The following is a 22,251-nucleotide window of genomic DNA, read 5'->3' as shown; positions in this document are numbered from 1 at the left end:
AGCAGGTATACACAGGCACGCACACACACACACACCAAACACATACCAGCTACCTCAGCTTTCTTTCTGTGTGTTTGAGCCATGTCCACCTGCATTTGACACTCCACAGCCTTCCTCTATCACATCACATTAACCCAAACAGGCTATAACCTTCCAAATGGCCACTTCCAAGGCAAAATTAAGCTCTGTTTTCAAGATAAAGTATCATATTTATAGCAATGGTATTTCTTAATCATCTTTATAGTTACAAACATAAGATATTCTGATTACATTGCTATCTCTTTTTTATGGGGTCTTTATTAAGCTTTTGAGTAAAGTGCTTCACCACCTTTTCTCCCATGAGTCCTTGACCTTTATTCCATGAGTCTACACAGTGCAATAGTGGTATGTAGGATTGTATCTGTCATGTTTTAATAGAACTGAATATAAACCAACTACTGCCCACACATCAGCATGGACATAGTTTATTTTTTTGGAGGGTGTGGAAAGTACAGTGCATTTTATTGATGGCACATGACAAGGCAGTACCTGCCCTTCTCCAGGAGGTCTGGGATGGCACTGTTGACAGATCAGGAGATTCTCAGTATGTTTGTATGGGTGGGGAAAGGACTCTAGCAACTGAGGGCACCTCTCTTCCTCTTGTGTTCTCTCTAGAGCTGGTGGTCCAGGGGGCTCTTACTTCTTAGAGGCTATGAGGATGTACAACATGGACGAATTTCAATGTTGAGTTAAAAAATAAAACTTAAGGGCCTCTCTGGTAGTACAGGAGTTAAAGTCTCAGCATTATCAATCTACTGGCAGCCGCTGCAGCATGAGTTTGATACCTGGCCAGGGAGATGACCCACATGGCACAGCAGACCTCTCCCGTCTTGCCCACTGACCAGAAGTATATCTCAGGCTGTTCTATTCCCCACTGTGCCTCTGCTGAATCTTCTCACCTGCTGTGCCTCTGGCCTGAACCCCAGTTCTTGTATGCATAAATAAATAAAAATACATTTTTTTTTTTAATAAGAAAAAAGAACCTAAGGTTGGGCCTCCCTGATGGCACAGGGGTTAATCTCAGCACTATCAAGCTATTGCGAGCGACTGCAGCATGAGTTCAATCCCTCAATCCCTCAACAGGGAGCATGGCAGAGTGGACCTCTCTCTCTCCCTCTCTCTCTCTCTCACACACACACACACACACACACACACACACACTCGTGGCCTACATCCCAGTTCTTTTTACATAAATAATTTTTTTTTAATTTTAAAAAATTAACTAGAAAAAATTTTTTTGAAGTAAAAGTAGGGACTGGAAAGAATCAATGAAAGGATTTTCTTCATGGATTTGTTTGCCCAGGGCCTTTAATTAAAGATGAGAATCATAAATACAAAAAATTCTTAGGGAAAAAAATGGAAGGATGGATAGAATACAAATAGGGATGCATAAAGGTCTGTTATGTCAGTATGGCAGGCACGTGAATATTTGTTACAGCTACTGTTCTTCAAAACACGTTTGGTGGACACAGGTGGGATGTGACTCATTTAAAGGGGTGTGAAGTCAAAGAGGTGAAACTATTCACACAATGTGGTATGCTCTTTGTATTCTAGTCTGACAGGAGTGTACAGCTTTCCAGTGATTATCACAACCAACTCACTGAAAAACCTGTTAAGAGAACAGAGCTGTCTTCTATTAAGCCAGACATTGAGAGACTTGCAAAAAATGTACAATACCACTCTGTTCAGTAATATTTTTTTTTGTTTGGGAAAAATTAGTTTCATAATTATATTACTTATTTTTGGTAAGTTAATGTTATTTTTAAATGTATACAGATTTTTTAATTTATTAATTTTAATTTCTAGTACAGTAAATATAGAACCACATAAATAAAAGCTCCTGGGGGGGTCTCCAATAATTTTTAATATACATGAGTCTAGATGCCAAAAAATTTGAGAACTACTTTAAGCCTTATACCAGAAGCATGTATGCATACACACACACATAAAAACACTGTTTTGCTCCATGTGCAAAATATTTCATATCAATAAAGGTCAAAAAAACTCACAGCATAATGAAGACATACATTACTGTTATAACCACGAAGTGCTATACATGTAAAAGCTTGTTACATGATACATTTGTAAGTGGACATGACTTACCTATATTCAGCCTGTGAAACACAATCATAGAGTTCCTGGGCAGTAAATTTGACATTTTTATTCAACTGAAAAAAAAAAGTAGCTATTAAAAATGCATATTAAATAAAATGAATGTTGAGAGCACAGAGAGGCCCATATTCGAGGGAGCAGAACCCCAAGTTTCTAATTACTGCATAGAAAGGACTAAATCATAACAATCAGAACTGCAGTGACCATAGGGTTAACTATGGGCTACTGAAAATGTTATTCATAGAAACAGCATTGCTGAGATGGGACTAAGGTTAGGAGAAATCTTAACAAAACCAATCACCAGTTTGTAGATGAAAAGGAAAGGAAAAAAGTGTACTCTGTGAAGTATTTAATTCTATTACTACTTCTCTTATTAACAGAGTCATAGTTCAATTAGCCTGTCATTTTTTAAAGATTTTTAAGGTGCATATTCAACATTTTCTAGGAACAGTAAATAAATTGTCAGTAAAAGTCAAATCATTCGATAGTTAAAGGTCTGGAGTAGATTTAGTTTAATGGGGGTAAACTATTTTAAGTGGAAACAGCCATAATTTGTTTATATCCTGAACATAAGAAATAATTCAAGCTGAAGGAAAAACTTAATATTGAACTCTAAAATTGTAATACTGTGGCTCAGTACTCAGGAAGCTATTACTAAATAACTTTAATTTTCATTTAAATATTACAATTATAAACTGTGTGGCAAGATTTATTGTTTGGGGACATGTTCGATTTGTAGAAATTTCCTAAAGAAATGTGTTATTCAAGGCCTCCCTGGTGGTCTAGGGGTTAAGTCCCAGCGCTGTCACCACTGTTGTCTGAGTTCAATCCCCAGCCAGAGAGGTGACCCAAATGGTGCAGTAGGCCTCTCCTGTCTAACCTGCTGCTCCCCTCAGCAGTGTATTTTAGTAAATCTGCCTGTTCTATTCCCCACTGTCTCTGATGAATCCTCCCCCACACCCTCACCTCCTGCAACTCTGGCCTATACACCAGTTCTTCAAATATTAAAAAAAAAAAAACATTTTTTAAAAAATGTGTTTTTTAGGCTATTGAGGTCTAAATACTTAAATGAATGTTTAAGTTAATAAATATCTTTCAGATATAATTTACAATGCTATAAGTATAAAAGTCCATCATTACACAAAAACTACCATGCTATACATGAGGAGTATTATGAAAGAAACCTGTATTTCTTGAGACTTACTACTGATTTTGGCTACCTGCTATATATATATCGGGAAGAATCTGGAAATCTGTAGAGGAAAGTTCTTTTTATTAGAGAATATAATAGAAAGCATAACATCTAAATTTGCAGAAGCTTTGAATTAGTAAAGAAACAATAAGACTTTATATATATACACATACATACATATTTTAATGTGTAAAGTAATACTCATTATGTACTTTTGGTGGGGGAGATTCTACCCTGATTTAGTTAAATCTATTTTTAAGGTCCCTCCCTGGTGGCACAATGGGTGAAAGCACAGTACTAAGAAGCTAAAGCCACTTCATCATGAGTTCGATCCCCACCCCAGAGGTGACCCACATGGCGCAGCAGACCTCTCCTGACCCACCCGCTGTCCTCTCAGCAGTGTACTTCGTCAGTCAGCCTGTTCTGCCCCCACTCTGTCTTGGGTGAATCCTCTCCCTGCCCCTGCACCCCTGGCCTATACCCCAGTTCTGTATGCATAAATAAATAAATCTTAAAAAATATATATTTTTAATCCTCATATCATAAAAATCATCTATGGAGTCTAGAGGGTATTATGAATTTGCAGAGCTTCCAATATCAGAGCTTCAGTATTTTCAATAGAAATTTACTTCATTTATATGAAAATTTTCATTCATGGAAGGTAAAAAATGTATAGTTTTAATATATAACATTTTCAATGTATATAATTCTAAATTTTTACTTAAATCTAGGATTTCATATTTATACTTTATAGCATAATAATATACACATTTCTATATGTAATACACAAGAAATTGGTAATGACTTACTATAAGCTGAGTGTAATTTTTATTAGAAGAATCTTACAAGAATATTCTAAAATATACATTTAAAGCTTTACTATTAACCAGTCCAGGTTCTACTTCTTTTTTTTTTTTAAGATTTATTTTTATTTACTTATGTATACAAGAACTGGGGTATAGGCTAGAGGTGTAGGGAATGAGAAGATTCACCAGAGACAGAGTGAGGGGCAGAATAGGCCCTACTGAAATACACTGCTGAGGGAGCAGAAGGTGAGACAGGAGAGGTCCGCTGCGCCATGTGCATCAGCTCCCTGAGTATAGAACACACACTGGCTGGTGATAGTTTGATAGCACTGAGACTTTAACCCCTGAGCTACCAGGGAAGCCCCAGTTCTTTACATTTTCTGCCTGTATTTTCACTTCTTTACATTTTCAACCCCAACATGCCAGGATGATATCAAAATTAGGCCAGAAAATGTGAGCAGCACTGCAGATGTTTGAGCCAAGGAAAATGAAATGATCTGTCCTCTATCAACTGTTGAGAAAAAATCAGCTGAAGAACTGATTTTGCACCTGTTATCATTTGAACACAAAATGCAACTGATCCATAGGCTTAAGCTGCACAAGTCTACTTACAAGCAAATTTTTTCAGCAAAGGAGATAAACTTATAGTACCAATCAACACAGTTCAGTGCGGTAAATGCTTTTGTCTTAGGAATTTTTTCTTTAAGCTTACTTTATTGTCAGAATACAATATACACAGAATGTACAAAATGTGTCAATTATTTATGTTGAATCACAAATAATAGAAAAGCCTATGTTATTTTAAACTCTTAAAAATGCAAAAACAATGGGAAAAGGCACAAAAGATATAAAAGTAAACTGTTATATCGATTTTTGAAAATTAGGAAATAAATGCAAGAACAAAAGAAAAAGGTAAAGTATGAAAATAGTCAAAGAACTTAAAAACTTCAGATAATAATATCACCATTTATGAACTAAAATAAAGACTACCAATATAGTCACATGTAAAATGTAGAAAGTTCTGATAAGAGAAATTATTTTTAAAATCCAGGTAACAGATTCACATTATTTTATATTACAAGTTAGATATTTTCTCCAACTATGCTCAGCAACAGGAAGCTTAAACCCAAAACAGAGGGTTTTATGTTTCAGAATTTTCCAAAATATGTGATTTTTCACTTGTTTCCACACATTTTTGTTATTGGAATGACTCAATTTGAAATTCAGAAAGTATGATGAAAAATTAAATAAATCACCTAAAAGAGGAAATGCTTTTAATAATTTCAACACAGTTATACAATAATAAAGCTGATTTTAAAAAAGCACACATAAACCCCATTCTTTCCTTTAACATAGGTAACACTTAAGCAATTACTCTGTGTCTGATACTATTTAGAACATTTTATATATTTATTATTTAGTTTTCAAGAATACCTATAATTTATCTACTTAAGTTATTACAATTGTACAGATGAAGAAACTGGATAATGAAGTAACTCTTCATACAGTTAACCAGTGGCAGAATCAACATTTGAACACAGGCATGTTGACCTCATACTCTTGTGTTTTCAGTCACTAGGTTTTGTTTCTTCTTATGTATTTTTTTTTGCCAAATGTTTGTTTTATTGTAGAACATATATAAAAAACTGAAAACTGTCAGGCATCACACAATCATCAGTTAAGATAATTATTAACTGTATACTTAAAGACAGGTAGACATAAAATGTAAAATTTAAAAGCTAATTCCAAAAAAGTCCCTAAAAAACATGACAAGCATCTAAAAATGGTTGATTCTTGCAGTTTCATGTTGTTAAAAAAGAAGAACATCAGGTATACTTCTGGAAAGTAGCTTTTTATAACTGGCAATGGGGGTAATATCAGATTATAAATGCCAAAGAGGAATTATTTTGGCGGAATTAGAAAGTTAACATTGGGATATTCAAACTTCTTTGAATTAATTTTTATTTCTCATTCAATTTAGGTTGATATAATACTAGTATTATAAAAACACCTCTCTAGGTCTCCTTGGTGATACAAGGGTTAAGTCTCAGCATTACGAAACTATTAGCAGCCACTGCAGTACGAGTTCAATCCCCAGCCAGGAAGCTGACCTACATGGCGCAGACCTCTTCTGTATTACCTGCTGCTCCCCTTAATAGTGTTATTTTAGTAAATCCACCTGTTCTGCTCCCCACTCTGTCTCTGGTAAATCCTTTCACCCCCCACCTTACATGCATAAAAGTATAAAACTTTAAATGAATTAAAACACCTTTCTAACCAATAAAAGTCTACTGAATTTAAGTTACTCATGGTGAGTCATCAAATGTCTAAAAAGGGCTGAATACTGAGACCCAGAACCGATGGGGGGTTGGTCTTAATCAATGTACTGCACCTTTCTGCCAAGACTTTTCTGTTACTTTGTCTTTTGAGCACACTCTATGTGGAAACCACTAAGGGTTAGGATTTCTGCTCTTTCAGCGACAAACTGTTGTCTGACCATATAAGCCAAACATCTCTAGCAGTTTCTTTACTAATGGCTATAGGTCTGTGCATCTTATTCCCAAGTTTCATTGGTACTATTAAATCAAGTTCCGTTTTTGATTCTAATAGCCTTTCAAGGTCTGTACAACCCACTGGACATGCACTGTCACTGATGGCAGGAAGGTGGTTTTTCACTCTTTGAGCTTAAGCATGTCCAACCAGGTCAAAAGTTAAGTCATTATCACAATGGTTAAAGTGTGGTATCACATTGGGACATGTCCAAGTCTATTTACCACTTCTCTTAAATAACTCTAAGACCTGGAGTACAATGCCGAAACCACTGCAAATCCATCAAATATGGATGTACCCAAATAGCTTCCGGGTCTGCAACTAGAGAACATAGTCCTATACCTTCTGACATTGATCTGTAAAGTATGATGGCTAGCTAGGCTCTTAATTGTACGAAGTGGCATATTAAAAAGTGAATAAAGGGCTAACCGGGAATGAAATGAAACACATTTACAGAATTTTGTTTCCATAAGAAATGTGAAGCCTAAACATAAACAACATTCTTTCAGTTGGAGCATTTCAAAAATGAAACATACATGCATACAACTGAACTAGACAGGAGAATAGGAAAACAACTTCAGGCAGACTAAAGTGAAGCCCAAAAGAACACTTTCTTGGATCAGCAATGAGGAGGAGATGCATATACAGGTTAATTTACAAACTACAACTACAGGGTCTAAGCTGCTTCTACAGAGGCAACTAAATTACAGCTTTCCTTTTCAGTAATCAGTGGTTCTCAACTGGAGGAGGTTCTCCCCTCCAAAGGGTCATTTGGATATGTAATTTCGATGGGGTGGTAGGGTATTTCAGTTGTCACAATGACTCACTATTACTAGAAGCAGGAACAGGGATATACAGAGACATTACTGGAGGCAGGAATGTTAAATATTCAAGATACTCCACACAATAAAGAAGTACCTAGCCAATGGCACCCAGATGAGAAACGATCCTATACCTGATAAAATGCTTATTACAGGAATCAAGTGTATGCTTTTGCTTAGCAAATGAAAGAAAAAAAAACATTGACTGGCAAACTTTAAACTTTAAATTAAATAGCATTCCATTCCATCTTAGAAAACTACTACCATGTTTGTTTATATGGACATATGATAAATATTTTGAAATATTTCTCATACCTCATACTTGACGAGGAAGTTATAGAGGGTCTCAACATCTTGGTATGTACTGTTTGGGGCCAGAATCCTAAAAAAAAAAAAAAAGGTAAAAACAGTTTTGCTTATTATAATGTTATTTATATTAATTCATCAATAATCACAAATTTATGTGAAATCATAGTTCACATTTTGAATTACAGTGATAGTGTGTTCAAAAAAAGAAAGACAGAAATGTGAAGTGCATCTGTATCCTACACTATTTAAGCTGCAGATAAGGCTGAAAACTTTCCCAGAAATGGTCAGCTAGTCCAAGCAGACAATGGTTAACTAATTCCCAGACACATAAAAGAAATCCCAAAAAAAGATTTAGTGACTGAATTCAAATAACACTGTTTGAACTAGCAGTCTGGTTGCTTAGTAGCCTAGTTCAAAAAACATTAGAAGATACTACGTGAATTGTTGGAAATGACACTGAATTCATAAAACTGGAATGTAACAAAAGAACAAATGAAAACTAAGGAAAGAGGAAGACATATTTCTCTTAATAGCAAAGTGTTCTCTCTCGCTCTCTCTCTCCTTTTTTTACTTTTAATATGTTTAGGATAAAAGATTTTTGGAAAAATAAAGAGGGAAGCAATCCTATCATCACGGCACAGTGGTGATAAGAATGTCTGGGTCTGTTTAGCTATGTGAGCTTGGGTATGCTTGACATGCAGAAAGCACTGTAAGTGTACACATACACAAATTACAATGCTGCAATATCACCATTACCATCCTCCATAGCTCAAGTCACAATCTCATCAAGCTAGTGATGAGAAATCAAACCACGCATGTCAGTCATAACTGTAGGTCCTCAAATTCTTGCCAATTGGAGAACTTTAGAGTTCAATAAAGTCATTAACTTATTTAAATATTTAAAGTAGCTGGTCTTTATTAGAATTGTGGGAGAACTGTTATAAAAATAATTTTTCAGGATATACTGACATTTTTTAAGGTGTTATATACTACCTTGGGAGAGACACATATATTGTATCTTTGAAATACATGAAATTTTGCAGAAAGAACACCAATTTCATGGAAATATTTTCCCCAACAAGTAAATTTAAAAAATAGTCTTCTGGTGCTCTCTGGTGGCGCAATGTGTTAAAATACAGCAGTACAAAGCTAGCTACTGCTGCTTAAGCATGAATTCAATCCCCGGCCAGGGAGGTGACCCACATGGCACAGAAGACCTCTCCTGTCCTGCCTGCTGCTCCCCTCAACAGTGTACTTCATAAGTCTAGCTATTCTGCTCCCCACTCTGTCTCTGGTGAATCCTCTCACCTCCCCTGCACTTCTGGCCTATACATAAATAAATAAATCTTAAAAAATAAAATATAGTCTGTTAACACCTCCTCCTCCAAAACAGATGGAGAATAGTACACTGAGGAAGGTGCATAATTACATTAAAAATCTGAGAACTAAACAATGCTATCTAAAATAAATTAACCAATTCTTCAGAAAGACAATAGAAAAGAATAGTTTTAACTTTACAACCTAGTGTAAACAAGCTATCAGGAATGTAGACTACACCTATTCCTTTTAATAACTTTAGAAATAATTCTAACTGTTCATATAAGAGAGTAAGGAAAATAGATGAAACAAGATATTTTATTTTACAGCCTTATAAACTTCAAGCTGATAACCACCAAAAAAAGTGACTTTTTTGAACATTTCTCTGTTCTGAAATACTTTGCAAAAATAATTGGGCTTAACTAAACTAGTCATTTACTTAGAGCAACAAGTCATATCTAAAGTTATAAAGAAATGATTTACATTTCTTTAAAAAAAAAAAAACAATGATAATTTAAGGTTCCCAACCCGGTTTCATTTATGTTTCCTACAGTCGTACTGAGGAAGTTAATCCAGTAGAAGAGGCAAATTAGTGGATAACAGTTGTATTAGTAAGATGTATACTAAAGATATGCAGAACAGAACAAGAGATGCTTTTATCTCTCATTCGAGGAATATTTGAGATCTACTATAGGTCAAGCACTATTCTTGACTTTTGGATATATCAGTGGGCAAAAAGACAAAGATCCACTGTAGATCACAGCATCATAGTTCTAAAGAGCAAACGAATGACAAAAATCTCCTTCAAGCACAGGAAATAATGACAAAAAATATCTGAGTCCATTTGATAGTCTCCTCTTACTGTAACAGATACAGGTCAACCCAATTCACATTGGGGTGCCCTGTAACATTACCACTTTTCAACTGCTACTTGTAAGCAAACATGTTACCAGTAATCTTTCCTGTGATGAAACACAGAAATTTTAAGTTTCTAAGGAAAGCCATTTGGTACAAATATCACAGAATTATGATCTAATGAAGAAAGATTTATCAGTATCTCAGCATCATTGATTGATCAACTGTTATTACCAGAATAGAAATACACATGTTATTTTTTTTTTAAGAACAAGATGCATACATCATAGGATCTGTTATAAAATAATATGTCTAATAAAACTGATTTCCGAGTGCACTAGACAGTGTTAAAATTTGCTGGAATTAACAGCTGAATTTAGGTTCTATTATTTCCTAATAACCCTGAGTTTGTAAGAATGGAATTTGGTCTGGTATAAAAAACAAACTAACAAAAAATCTGCAAACTTTTACTAATTGGACGTAAAGCTTGTTGAAAATAATACACAAAAAATAAAATGTAGAATTTTATGGCTATGCAGAATAAAATGGCTTATGGATGTTCATGCCTTAGTAGTTCCCCCACAAAATTCTTGAGAGGTCAGCCTTCTCCATAGCTTTCTCTCTTTTTTTTTTCTTCCACCAGTATGAAGACAAAAGACTCTTAGAATGAAAGTACTGAAATTATCCATCAATGGTAACTTTTTTTTTTTTTAAGATTTATTTATTTGTGCATACAGAACTGGGGTACAGGCCAGAGGCTCAGGGGCGGTGAGAGGCTTCACCAGAGACAGAGTGGGGAACAGAACAGGCAAATCGACAAAGTACACTGCTGAGGGGAGCAGCGGGCGCGTCAGGAGAGGTCTGCCACGCCATGTGGTCTCCTCCGGGGCAGGCGGGAATCCAACTCAAGCGGAAGCGGCTTTAGATTCTCAGTGCTGTGCTTTAACCCGCTGCGCCACCAGGGAGGGCCCCAATGGTAACTTTTTAACAGACTAATAGAATGAAAGAATTAGCCTTTACAGGGAAATAAAATACTTTTCAGAAAATGGCCATCTTTACTATAAATCTATCTACATCTGTACTTCCAAGAAAACTTCATAATGTTAAGAATTTATTAAATGCACACCATTTGCTCTGATGTATATTATGAGCTATGGAATATAAAATAAAATTATAAGATGTGTTGCCTTTATTCAAATTATTTTACAACCTAAAATTTTCACTCTAGAACTACAGAATCAGAATTGCAAATAGAAGTCTGAAACCAGATTCAATCTGTAGCTTAGATTATTTATAAAAGCAAATCTGATCTGAATGCACCTTTCTTTCCTCACACATCAATAGTGATGCGGGATGTCTTAATTGAACACTTAAATAAAGTCTGACATTGTTTTATAAATATAACCTCCAATCCTTTATACATTTGAAGTTATGTGACCTTGAACAAGGTTCTTATTTTTCTGCACCCCACCCCCAGTTCCTGAACTGCTAAATGAGAGTAACATTACCACCTAAAGTCATTATATGAAGCAAATAAAATAACACACTTAACATACGTAGTATAACACATGGCACAAATAAATATGATTTATTATAATCATCAGTTTTCAGTTGAAGAAACCAGGTGTCCAGTTGTAAAAATCTGCCCAAGATTACAGAGCAGTGGTAGGTGTTCAATCTCTTGCTATTGACCCCAGAGTCCAGGCATTTTCCACTAAGAAAAGGAATAACCACCACCACCTACATACCATTTTATATGAAAACAAGTCAAATAAAATTCTTTTAACATAGTTTACAGAGTTTTATATATAAGAAAAAAACTCCTAGTTGCCTTTTATCAGATGCTTCTTGGCAACCTATTTTCTGTATGTCTGAAACAAAATCTTTGTACTTGTATCTTTCTCAAAGTGACAAAGGAAATTAGTAACAGAATTAACACCTACATGAAGTCTTGATTCTAAATCACATGAGCACTTCAGTTTTTTATTAGGAACAATTAGAATTAACCTAAATAACATGCTAATCTGAATTAAATTTCATCCATTTAACATTAGATAAATATTAATGTATCTCTTTAAGAAAAAAAAAGCCATTCAATTTTTTTTAAAAAGGCACAACTTAATAATATAACTGAAATATAAAAGTCAAATGATGCATTAAAGTCAACTAATTTTTAAGTTTCAAGTATAAAAATTCAATGAAACTTTTCCTCTATTAAAAAAAAAAGCAGCAGACTCAGGAAATCATCTAGAATATTCAAGTTTATTATTCTAATTCTAGAAATTCAAAGAGTGAGCATGTTCTTCAATATTTATAAACCATAACTTACTTCCCACAAAAATGAATAACTTATGTTCTCTGTTGGCAAGGTGACAACTTTTACATTAATATAACTTAAAAATCTTTGAGGCTATGAAATTAATTAAAGTTTAAATATATCCAAATAGCTTATTCATTTAGCAAAAAGTCTTTAGATTCCTCTATTTGGTAGCATGTTTCAAAATTTCCCACCTTTTAAAGGCCAGGAAATACACTGGACCGCTTCCACACTTTACCTATTGTGAATAATGCTATGAACATATGTATGCAAGTATCTCTGAGAAACTGTTCTCAATTCTTTTGTGTGTAAACTTAAGAATAGCTAAAATCAGAGACATAAAACAGCTGCCAGGAGCTAGGAGCAGGGGAAAATAGGAAGTTACTGTGTAACAGGATTAGAGTTTCAGTTAGACAGTTAAAAGAGTTACAGAGATGGATGGTCAAGATGATTACATAACATCCTGTAATAGTGTCCTCAAATAGTGTCATATCGTTATAATGTTGATGAAAAATAATCAATTCCCAGTGGAGGTCACTGTCTATGTGTTTTGTACATTCTCTCCATGTCACATGTCCCCGAGTGTATCAAAGCTCCTGAAGTAACAACCAAAATTATCTTAGGTCATAAGTACTATTCAAATACTTACTATTAACAACTAAGTCAGGAAAACAAGGTTTAAATATGAAGACAACTACATTACTTTAAAACCTTTTGTTGAAACCTCAGAAAGACCTGGAGAATCTTTCGGACCGAATTTAAGGACTCTTTAAGAGTCCTAAGTATGCCTTACACATTCTATTAAACAACAGGACTTTCCAGAATTTTATGGGCACTGCCTACAGCAGCTTCAGAGAGAATTCAATGTAGAGAGTGGTTTACTTCAAAGAAATAAATAGTTGTGATATTTTTCTTGTTTACGTAAGACTTGTAAAAACTAAATTTTAGAAATACCTGGACATGATTTAAATGACAGAATCATAATCTTTAAGCTAATGCATAACGGGATGAGATTTAGGGGTTTGGGAAGACTGTATTATATGTTTTGTTAGTGGAAGGGATATAAAGTTTGGCCAGAGGGCACACAGTGTCACACAGCATTTTCCAAGACAGCCACACAAGAAAATCACCCACATATTTTTCCTTTAATGTGACACTGACATTCCTTCTATAAACAAGTAGAGTCTATATCTTTTCCATGACACTAGGTAAGAGTAGTGAATATAGGCAGGAAGTCCAGTGGTAGGAGGAGAGGGGAGGCTGAAGCATAATTAGTCTAAAAAAATGTAGGTTAGACCAACACACCAATAAACCTTTTTTCCATTCTATGTAAGAGAAATTGCACCTGGCATACTACAGTGATTTGAAATGATGAAAAGTCCTTAAGGTCTTTGTTTTCCACTGTAATAAAACCGTTTATTTCAATCATAAGTTTAATCAACAAACAGCCTATAGATGTTACCCCTGTGTCAACTGAAGGATGACCCTCTCCAAAAAAGTTTATAAAACCTCAAAGGTTAGCTGTCCAGGTACCATGAAGTACTTCACTAATAAGATTATTCCCTCAAATGTAACTCCAGTCTTTTGAAGAAGCAGAATCATTCACCAACCTAAAAAGCTGTGATCACAGAATTCCTTTTTCCAGGAGTCATGTATTTAGATTTTAGCAGTATGTATTTTGCTCTTATATTTAAATGGACTGACAAGAAATTTCATTGTTTATGCTTAACAAGAAAAAATACATGTAAAACATGAAAAAAACCTCAACTAACTATAATTGTGTTTAAAAAAACAACTCTATATTTTAACCTATATGAATGTAACAGGTCACTAGTTCTGAACATTAATGAAATATTTGAAAGTGACAAAAATTATCTTCCTTTCCTAAATCCAAGCAGAAATCTCATTTTCCAAAATCATATTCTATGATCAGGCACGACGATATGTAGAATAGGATCATGTCCAAAGGTTAGCACTCACTTATTGCTGCATTTAAATACAGCCAAGCCAAATATGACACGTAGGGAAAAACAGGATAGCTAAGCACAAGAAATTTCTTATCATATAAAAACACATTAAGGAAATGTGTTATTAGTAAGATTTAATAATTCCCTCTCCCAATCCCCACATGATTCAAGTTATAACACTGAGAAAGCATTTATGATTTCAAATATTTCATCTAAAGCTATAGAGGTTATGGAATTGACAGAGATTATGTTAAAATAAGTCAAGTGACAAAAATGAATATATATACGTAGGCAAAATTCAGTTATATTTTTGGATTTAAAAATATCTTAAATATTATTTTAACCTTATTCCATAAAGCTGAAACACATGATCACGATTATAAAATCTAGGCAGATTGTAATTACCCACCCTGTACTATCCTCTGCTTCTAAATCAGGCAGGCATTATCCATTCCATAGCCAAAATACATACTTAAAGTGCTTTGTTTTCAGCATTAGGTTTCAAGTTAAAGTTTTACACATTTACAGCATGCCCAAGTTAGATCACATGACCTCTGTAGATATGCCAGCTTAAGCCCAGAGCACAAGCAGACATTTGTTTTTGATTAGCAAACTTATAGAGCTTTTCTTACTTTAGTTTTCAATTCATCATCTTTATATACTAAGCAAAAGGTTTTGGTGATCCTGAGAGTAATCGTATCAACCTAAGTAAAGTTAATTAAAGTAAAAATGAGACCAAACAATACTGACCTGAAAAAAAAATCTTGACACATGTTTTGTCTACTGTGGAAAGAGTACTGTCTCCAGTGTTAAGAAAAGGAAACCATTAACAAAGGTGTTCAAATTAACCCTATGATACACCCCTAAAAGGAGAGAGGGGGGAAATTCCTAAACCAAAAACAAATAAGTAAATTTCCTCTCCCACCCAAAAAGGAAGTATTCAGAGCATATGGACATTAGCAACACTCCTAGCCTTTTTTTTTTTTTTAAAGATTTATTTATTTGTGCACACGGAACTGGGGTACAGGCCAGAGGTGCAGGGGTGGTGAAAAGGTTCACCAGAGACAGAATGGGGAGCAGAACAGGCCAACAGATGAAGAACACTGCTGAGGGAAGCAGCAAGCGAGTCAGGAGAGGTCTGCTGTGCCATGTGGGTCACCTCTGGGGCGAGGATAGAACTCATGCTGAAGCAGCTTTAGCTTCTTAGTGCTATGCTTTAACTCGCTGCACCACCAGGGAGGGCCCGATTCCTAGCCTTTTTTAAACTTTTGCAAAATTAGGTATTTTATTCCAATTACATAACTATATGGTCAACAGCACCAATATTTTACATCTGAAATAACCATAATTATTTAGCCTTAAAAGATTTCACATTTTTTTAAACACTTCAAATTTAACATCAGCTTGAAGGAGGAAAATAAGACCAACACATAAATATGTTAGAGTTTAGAAGGTATTTTCACAAACTTTTATCTGATTTATTCCTCTAAAAAAGGCATCCAGTTCTCATTTAATAAGCACTGGCTTAGACAGTGCTTACACAATAGTGGCTTAGACAATGGCAAAGTTGAGTTAATTTTTCAAAGTTTAAATATTTAAAATCCCACCCAGTCAGTCAAAAACTAATTTAATTCAACTTACTTCAATTTATTATCATTCCCTTGAAGGATTTTAAGACCACATGTACACCTGACAAAACAATGTAATTATTAACTTCTATTACATTTTGATTTAAATGCTTATTGTCTGAAGGGCAAACAAAACATGTTGCAATTTCACTAGTTTCCTGTTGATTAGTGAATGTGGAAATGAGCAATTTTTATATTCACATTGCCCTCTACTGGTAATTCAAGTTCTTGAACTAGCGAGGCGGTTAGATTTGTTTGTGTCCCTGAACACCTGAATTCAAATCCTCTGGAAAGCTTGTTAAAAATACAGCTTCCTGGCCCTCCCTGTTGTACATCAAGTTAGGATGCAGCACTGCAAGTGAGCAGCAGCCCCTTCAGGCGAGTTCGATCCCTGACAGGGAAGTGTACCACATGGCGTGGCAGACCTCTCCTGACCAGCCCACTGCTCCCCTCAGCAGTATACTTCATCGATCTGCCTGTTCTGCTCCCCACTCTGACTCTGGTGAATCCTCTCACTGTTCCTATGCCTCTGGCCTATACCCCAGTTCTGTATACATAAATAAATCTTTTTTTTTTAATGTTAAAAAAAAATACAACTTCCCTGTTCTACAAAACACCTACAGATACGATTTTGGCTAAATCTTAGGTAAGATCTAGAACTTCACAGTTTTAACATGTCCTCCAACAACTTAGTAAACTTATTTGAGAATGACTGGTTTGGATAGCAATACCAACACCTGACTTTGAAAGCACAGTAACATTGGGAAATTCTCTGGTAAGGCATTCTGCTCGTTTTACAGAGGTGAAGACTGAGGCTCAAAGCAAAGACAACTGAGCTTTTCTACCTCTTATTGGATCATCATCAGTTAAAAGATTCCTAGAGCTAAAAATTACCAAACTGTTAGCCATCCCAGACCACACACTAAAAAGTGGCAGTGCCTAATATCTTTCTGGAATTATATGTCCTCACCAATGAGAGTGACAAAATTGGATAAGCCTTAAAATTCCAGTACTTCTTTCTAGATAGTCTTACATTAGCAGAGCATGCTAAAGCTTCTCACCCCTGGTTCACATGAGAATCACAGAGGGAGTCTGGAAAGATGGGTATGTCCAGTACCGACTCCAGAAATTGAGATTTCATAGGTTCTGGATAAGGTCCAGGTCAGCCACTGTTTTCTAATTACAGCCCCGAGATGATTATAACTAGCCACCAAAGCTAAAAATACTTCAGTGGTGCTTACCTTTATTGCTCACCACTTCACCGGGAGAGCACAGACTGCCAGCCCATACCTGCAGAATTTTGGATTCAGTGGGGCTGAGAATTTGCATTTTTAACAAGTTCTAAGTGGTGATGGCAATGCTGGTTCTGTGACCACGCTCTGACAAGCAATGGCTAAGCATACTGGCTAGTGGTTCTCAACCTTGCCTCCACATTATAATTATTTGAGGAAGTTCTAGGATCCTCATATTACACATATTTTCAGATTACCAGTTACATCAGAATCTTGGGACCAGAGGATGAAGGTGTCAATGTTTAAAACTCCTAAATTTAAACCTTTAGAGTTCTCTATAGCAAAAGTTTATATGAAGTCCAGTAATATGCTAATGATATATATAGTACACTTCCAAAAGGATGGTATAGTATGCAGTAGTGGACCAGAAATGCTGTCATCAAAGCTCACAATTAATGGTTCTGAATACATGAAATACTGGCCTAAAGTAGAAATTGCTCTGCATAGTTTAGAAGATATTCCCTTCCACCTGGATCCAACCTCATTTTGTATCAAACTCTCCCTGCTTCTAGTGTATATGTTCCTCTTAACTTTATCATAGTTGTCTGTTTAACATGACTGTTTGCACTATTTCTGAAGTTCTTTGGAGTCAGGGGCTGCATCTTAGGTACCTTTGATACCCCAGATCCCAGTATAATGCCAAGCAACAATGATGCTCAATGTTTGCTGAGTGACTGAATGTAGATTTACATCCTTACTTCCTGTCAAAGGGTGTTTATCAAACATGGCTTTAGTGCAACCTAGATGTGCAACACTTTTTACACAATTACAACTCAGAATAGAATATTTCTCCCTCTTAGAGCTATTCTTATTAATCATGCTCTAAATAAAAAAGGGGGGAAGGGGGAAGAAGGGAATTTGCATTTAGAGATAATGTTTTACTTGCCCTAGAATCAATCATATCTTTAATTCATTTAACTTAAGAATGGCTAGCAGTTTGGTAATTTTGGCTGTAGGAATCATTTAACTGATGATGATCCAATAGAAGGTATAAAAGCTTTGTGCATTAACAATGAGGTGATTTCCAAAACCCTTAATAGAAAAAAAACCTACACTGTTGTTTTAAAAATTCAAGTTCCTCAAACTTCAACAAACTAATGTCAAATCAATTTTGTTGTAGTGAGCTGATTGATAAAGAACAGTATTCTTCTATTACCAAGCTGCCTCACTAGCAATTCTGGTATAAAGACCAAAAAAAGGTAAGATTAGATTTGGCCTCTTCTATGTGTCACAGGAAGAAACATGTGACTTCATGTGATAAGCATGCTATACAGTCCATTCTATAGCATTTTCGGGCTATGTTTGTTCTGTGTTTCACAAATATTTAAAATCTCTATGTGAAAGTCTTCAAGCATTAAAACTATAGCTTAAACTTTTATGTTTATAGTTCTGGGAAACTGTATCGGAGGGGCTCAATCACATTAACAATATTAACATTTATTTATTTTAAAAAGACAGTGACAATTACCCTAGCATATTCAACAATAATCCCAGAGTGTCCACTATGTGCCAGGCAGGTACTGTTCTAGGACCTACAGTTATTCTAAAAAGAAAATAAAGTTCCTTATAAAGCTTACAATCTGTTCTACTGTTTTCTAAAACCTGAAAACATTTCTGTGGAACAAAACTAGGAAAGGGTTTTTCTGTAAGAGAGGGGGAAGAATCCAATCAAAAACCTATTAGTTTATAGCACCTGCTGGAAGCCTCCCAGCAACTTTGAAAAAGCTTGATAATCCTAGAAGAGAAAATAAATGAGATTTTAAAAATTAATTTGTGCTTACCTCTGAATTCCTTCAAGAATATCCTTTACAGCGGCCATTAGTTTTTGAAGATATATAAATGCTTCTTCAAACGAGGCTATTTTTGAAAAAGTAAGAGCTGAATTTGAGCCCAGTCTCTGAAAGACATCGGTGCTAAATAGAGAAAATGGAAAGATACACTCATATATTTAATTTGTACTTACTATAATTCAAGTATTTCCATTTCTGGTATATAAAATAAAGTAGTAATTTTAACTCATATCTCATAAACTAGAAATAAAGGATAGTGATTTGTGAACATTCAGATTGGCATTCACACAAAGGTACTAGGTAAAAAAGGACACCAGTCCTTTAACATTTTAAAAGGTGCGAATAATGTTTTGTTCTAAGAGACCAAAGGAGGTTAGAGAAGTAATACTATTAATCTATATTCAAATAAAACATAAGACAGTATTCAGTACATAAGTATGAAGAAAGGAATTAGACATCAGATTAAATATTTACTGAAAGTGTAAGTTATAATATTCACATACCTTACTAATTCTAATTTTAGAAATCTGTGCCATAATTATTCACAATATAGCAATAATTAGTAACCACCAAAATGCTAACAATATAAAAAAGTATGAATTATGAATTAAGTCACTTGATGAAATACCAACAACTATTCAAATGACTCTATGGTATCTAGAAAATTTAAAATTTACAAAATTTACTTATATAACATAAAACCAAGCACATTAAAAAAATCAATGGATTGAATAGTCATCTAAAACTCAAGTTCACACAGAACTTCAGAATGAGACCTATTTAAAAGCAGTGTTTGGCTATTAGAATTACTCACATTAAAATGAGGCCACATGTACTATGTGAGAAGCTATATGAGGAAAGAGGTAGAGACTCAAGCGACACATTTGGGTATTTGCTGGCAACTACTAGAAGCTTAGAGAGTTCCATAATAGACTCAGAATTTCTGAAAGGAATCAACCATACAGACACCATTTCAGACTTCCAACCTCCAGAGTAGAAGGGAATAAATTTCTCTTATTTTAAAACACCTATTTTGTGGTAATTTGTTATGGCAGACTTAGGAAACTAAGACATATGCCCAACTACAAATATGAATGTAAATATGTTAGCTATGTTAGTTTTGATTAACTATGATTAGTGTCAGAAGACAGTATTCAAGTGACTTCTCTCCCCTATTTTACACCACTTCCAAAACATTGTCTAACTGAAGATCAATCTAACATCAACTTCATAATTTTAACCATTTTACATTGTACAATTTAATATATTTACAAGGTTGTACAATTATCACCAATCTCCAGTTTCAGACCATTTTCATCCCTCCAAAAGGAAATTCTGTCTCCATTAAGGAGTCACTCAGCATTCCTTCATTACCTCGGTTTCTTCTAACCACTCATCTTTCAGTCTTTATAGATGTGCCTATTGTGGACATACAACATATAAATGGGATCATAACATGGAACCTTTATGTCTAGATTCTTTGATTTAGTATGTTTTCAATATTCATCCACACTGTAGTATGTCAATACTTCCATCTTATAGTTTTAAAATATTCCATTTTATGAATAGAACATTCCATTTTGTGAACTTTTTTGTGGATATACATTTCATTTATCCAGTCATTTGTTGATGAACACTGGCTTGCTTCCACTTACACTACTGTAAATAGTGTTCCTATGAACATCATTTGCAAATTTTTGTTTGAACACCTGTATTCAATTTCTTTTGTATCAAAGAGTGGAACTGCTGATTCACATCGTGATTACATGTTAATGTTTACCTGAGGAACCATGATACTATTTTCCACAGTGGCTGCTCAATTTTACAATCTTAGGAGGAATGTTTCTCCACACTGTCACCAACATCAATGATTTTCCCTATTTTTTTTTTACGATCATCACAGTGAATCTGAAGAGGCATCTGATTATGGCTTTGATTTTCTTTTCCCTAATGACAAATGGCATGGAGCAATATTTTATGTGCCTGTTGGCCACCTGTGGTATCTTCTGTGAAAAGATGACTTTCCAAAAGACTATTCAAGTCCTTTGTCCCTCCCCCAACCCCTTTTTTTCTTTTTTATATCAGGTTGTCCTTTGTTGCTAAGTTCTGCTTCACAGTAGATTCTGGATTCTAGAACTACTGTAGGATGCATGGTTTGAAAATATTTTCACCCATTACGTAGGATGTGTTTTTACTTTCATGCAGTTTTAAAGTTGATTAAGTTCAGCTTTTTTATTATTATCTCTTGCTGAATGGTGCAGTTCAATTGTAGGACGAGGCAGCCCTATTTTATCTTTTATTGCTTGTGTTTTAAACATTATTACCTATGAAATCACTGCCTAACCCTATGTGACAAAGATTTATAACTATGTTTTCTTAGAATCTTATAGTTTTAGCTCATATTGAGATCACTTATTCATTTTGAGTTAAATTTTATAAGTAGCACAAGGTCAGGATCCAGCTTCATTTTTTAACATGTAGCTATTGAGTTGTTCCAACATCATTTTTTGAGACCATTCTTTCCCTAGTCAGTGGTCCTGGAGTCCCTGCTAAAATAAAGTGACCACAGTATATGGCTTATTTCTGTATTTTTTTTCTTCTATTTCATTGGTTTACATATCTATATTTATGCCAGTAGCATGGTGTTTTAAATACTCAGCTTTGGCTTATATATCTGTATTTAGGCTAGTAGCATGGTGTTTTAAATACTCAGCTTTGTAGTAAGTTTTGTAATCAGGAAATAGGAGTCCTCCAACTTTCTCAAGTATTCCTATCAGCATACATGGGTTTTCTCATTTACTTGGGTATTCTTTATTTCTCTAAGAAATGTTCTGTAGATACAATGGAACAAAGAAAGTTTATTCAGCAAATGGTGCTGCAGAAACTGGGAAGCTACATGCAAAAAAATGAAACTAGATCATTGCCTCACTCCAGTCACAAAAGTCAACTCCAAGTGGATTAAAGACCTAAACATAAGAACGGAAACCATAAAATACCCGGAAGCAAAGATGGGCTAAACACTACACGACATACACTTCAGCGACATCTTTAAAGATACAGCACCCAATGCCACAATAGTGAAGGCAAGGATAAATAGATGGAACTACATCAAGTTAAAGAGTTTCTGTACAGCAAAAGACACCTTACAAAAAACAGACAGCCCACTAATTGGGAAAACATTTTCTCACACAAAAGCAGTGATAAAGGACTGATCACAAAAATATATGGAGAACTGACGAAACTCAACAAAAATAAA

At 34.8% G+C, this 22,251-nt stretch overlaps 1 protein-coding gene across 2 annotated transcripts in view; it reads right to left on the bottom strand.

The window, feature by feature from the left end:
- The window catches only part of SWT1 (SWT1 RNA endoribonuclease homolog (S. cerevisiae)), an 86,477-nt gene that overhangs the window by 4,434 nt on the left and 59,792 nt on the right, over window positions 1–22,251 (bottom strand). For both annotated transcript variants that reach the window (XR_001145739.1, XM_012728848.1), the window contains exons 16-18: window positions 18,987–19,118; window positions 7,836–7,902; window positions 2,143–2,207 (exon numbers count right to left, since the gene is read on the bottom strand). Coding sequence is in view for 1 of the 2 variants with exons in the window: in XM_012728848.1 (XP_012584302.1) it covers window positions 2,143–2,207; window positions 7,836–7,902; window positions 18,987–19,118 (264 nt within the window). In the remaining variant the exon portion in view is untranslated. The remainder of the gene's footprint in view (window positions 1–2,142; window positions 2,208–7,835; window positions 7,903–18,986; window positions 19,119–22,251) is intronic.

The sequence above is a fragment of the Condylura cristata genome, unplaced genomic scaffold, assembly GCF_000260355.1.
Source record: "Condylura cristata isolate star-nosed mole 26May11 unplaced genomic scaffold, ConCri1.0 scaffold00024, whole genome shotgun sequence".
Lineage (NCBI taxonomy): Eukaryota > Metazoa > Chordata > Mammalia > Eulipotyphla > Talpidae > Condylura > Condylura cristata.
Note: the sequence above shows the minus strand (reverse complement) of the source record. Positions and strands in the feature narration are given on the sequence as shown.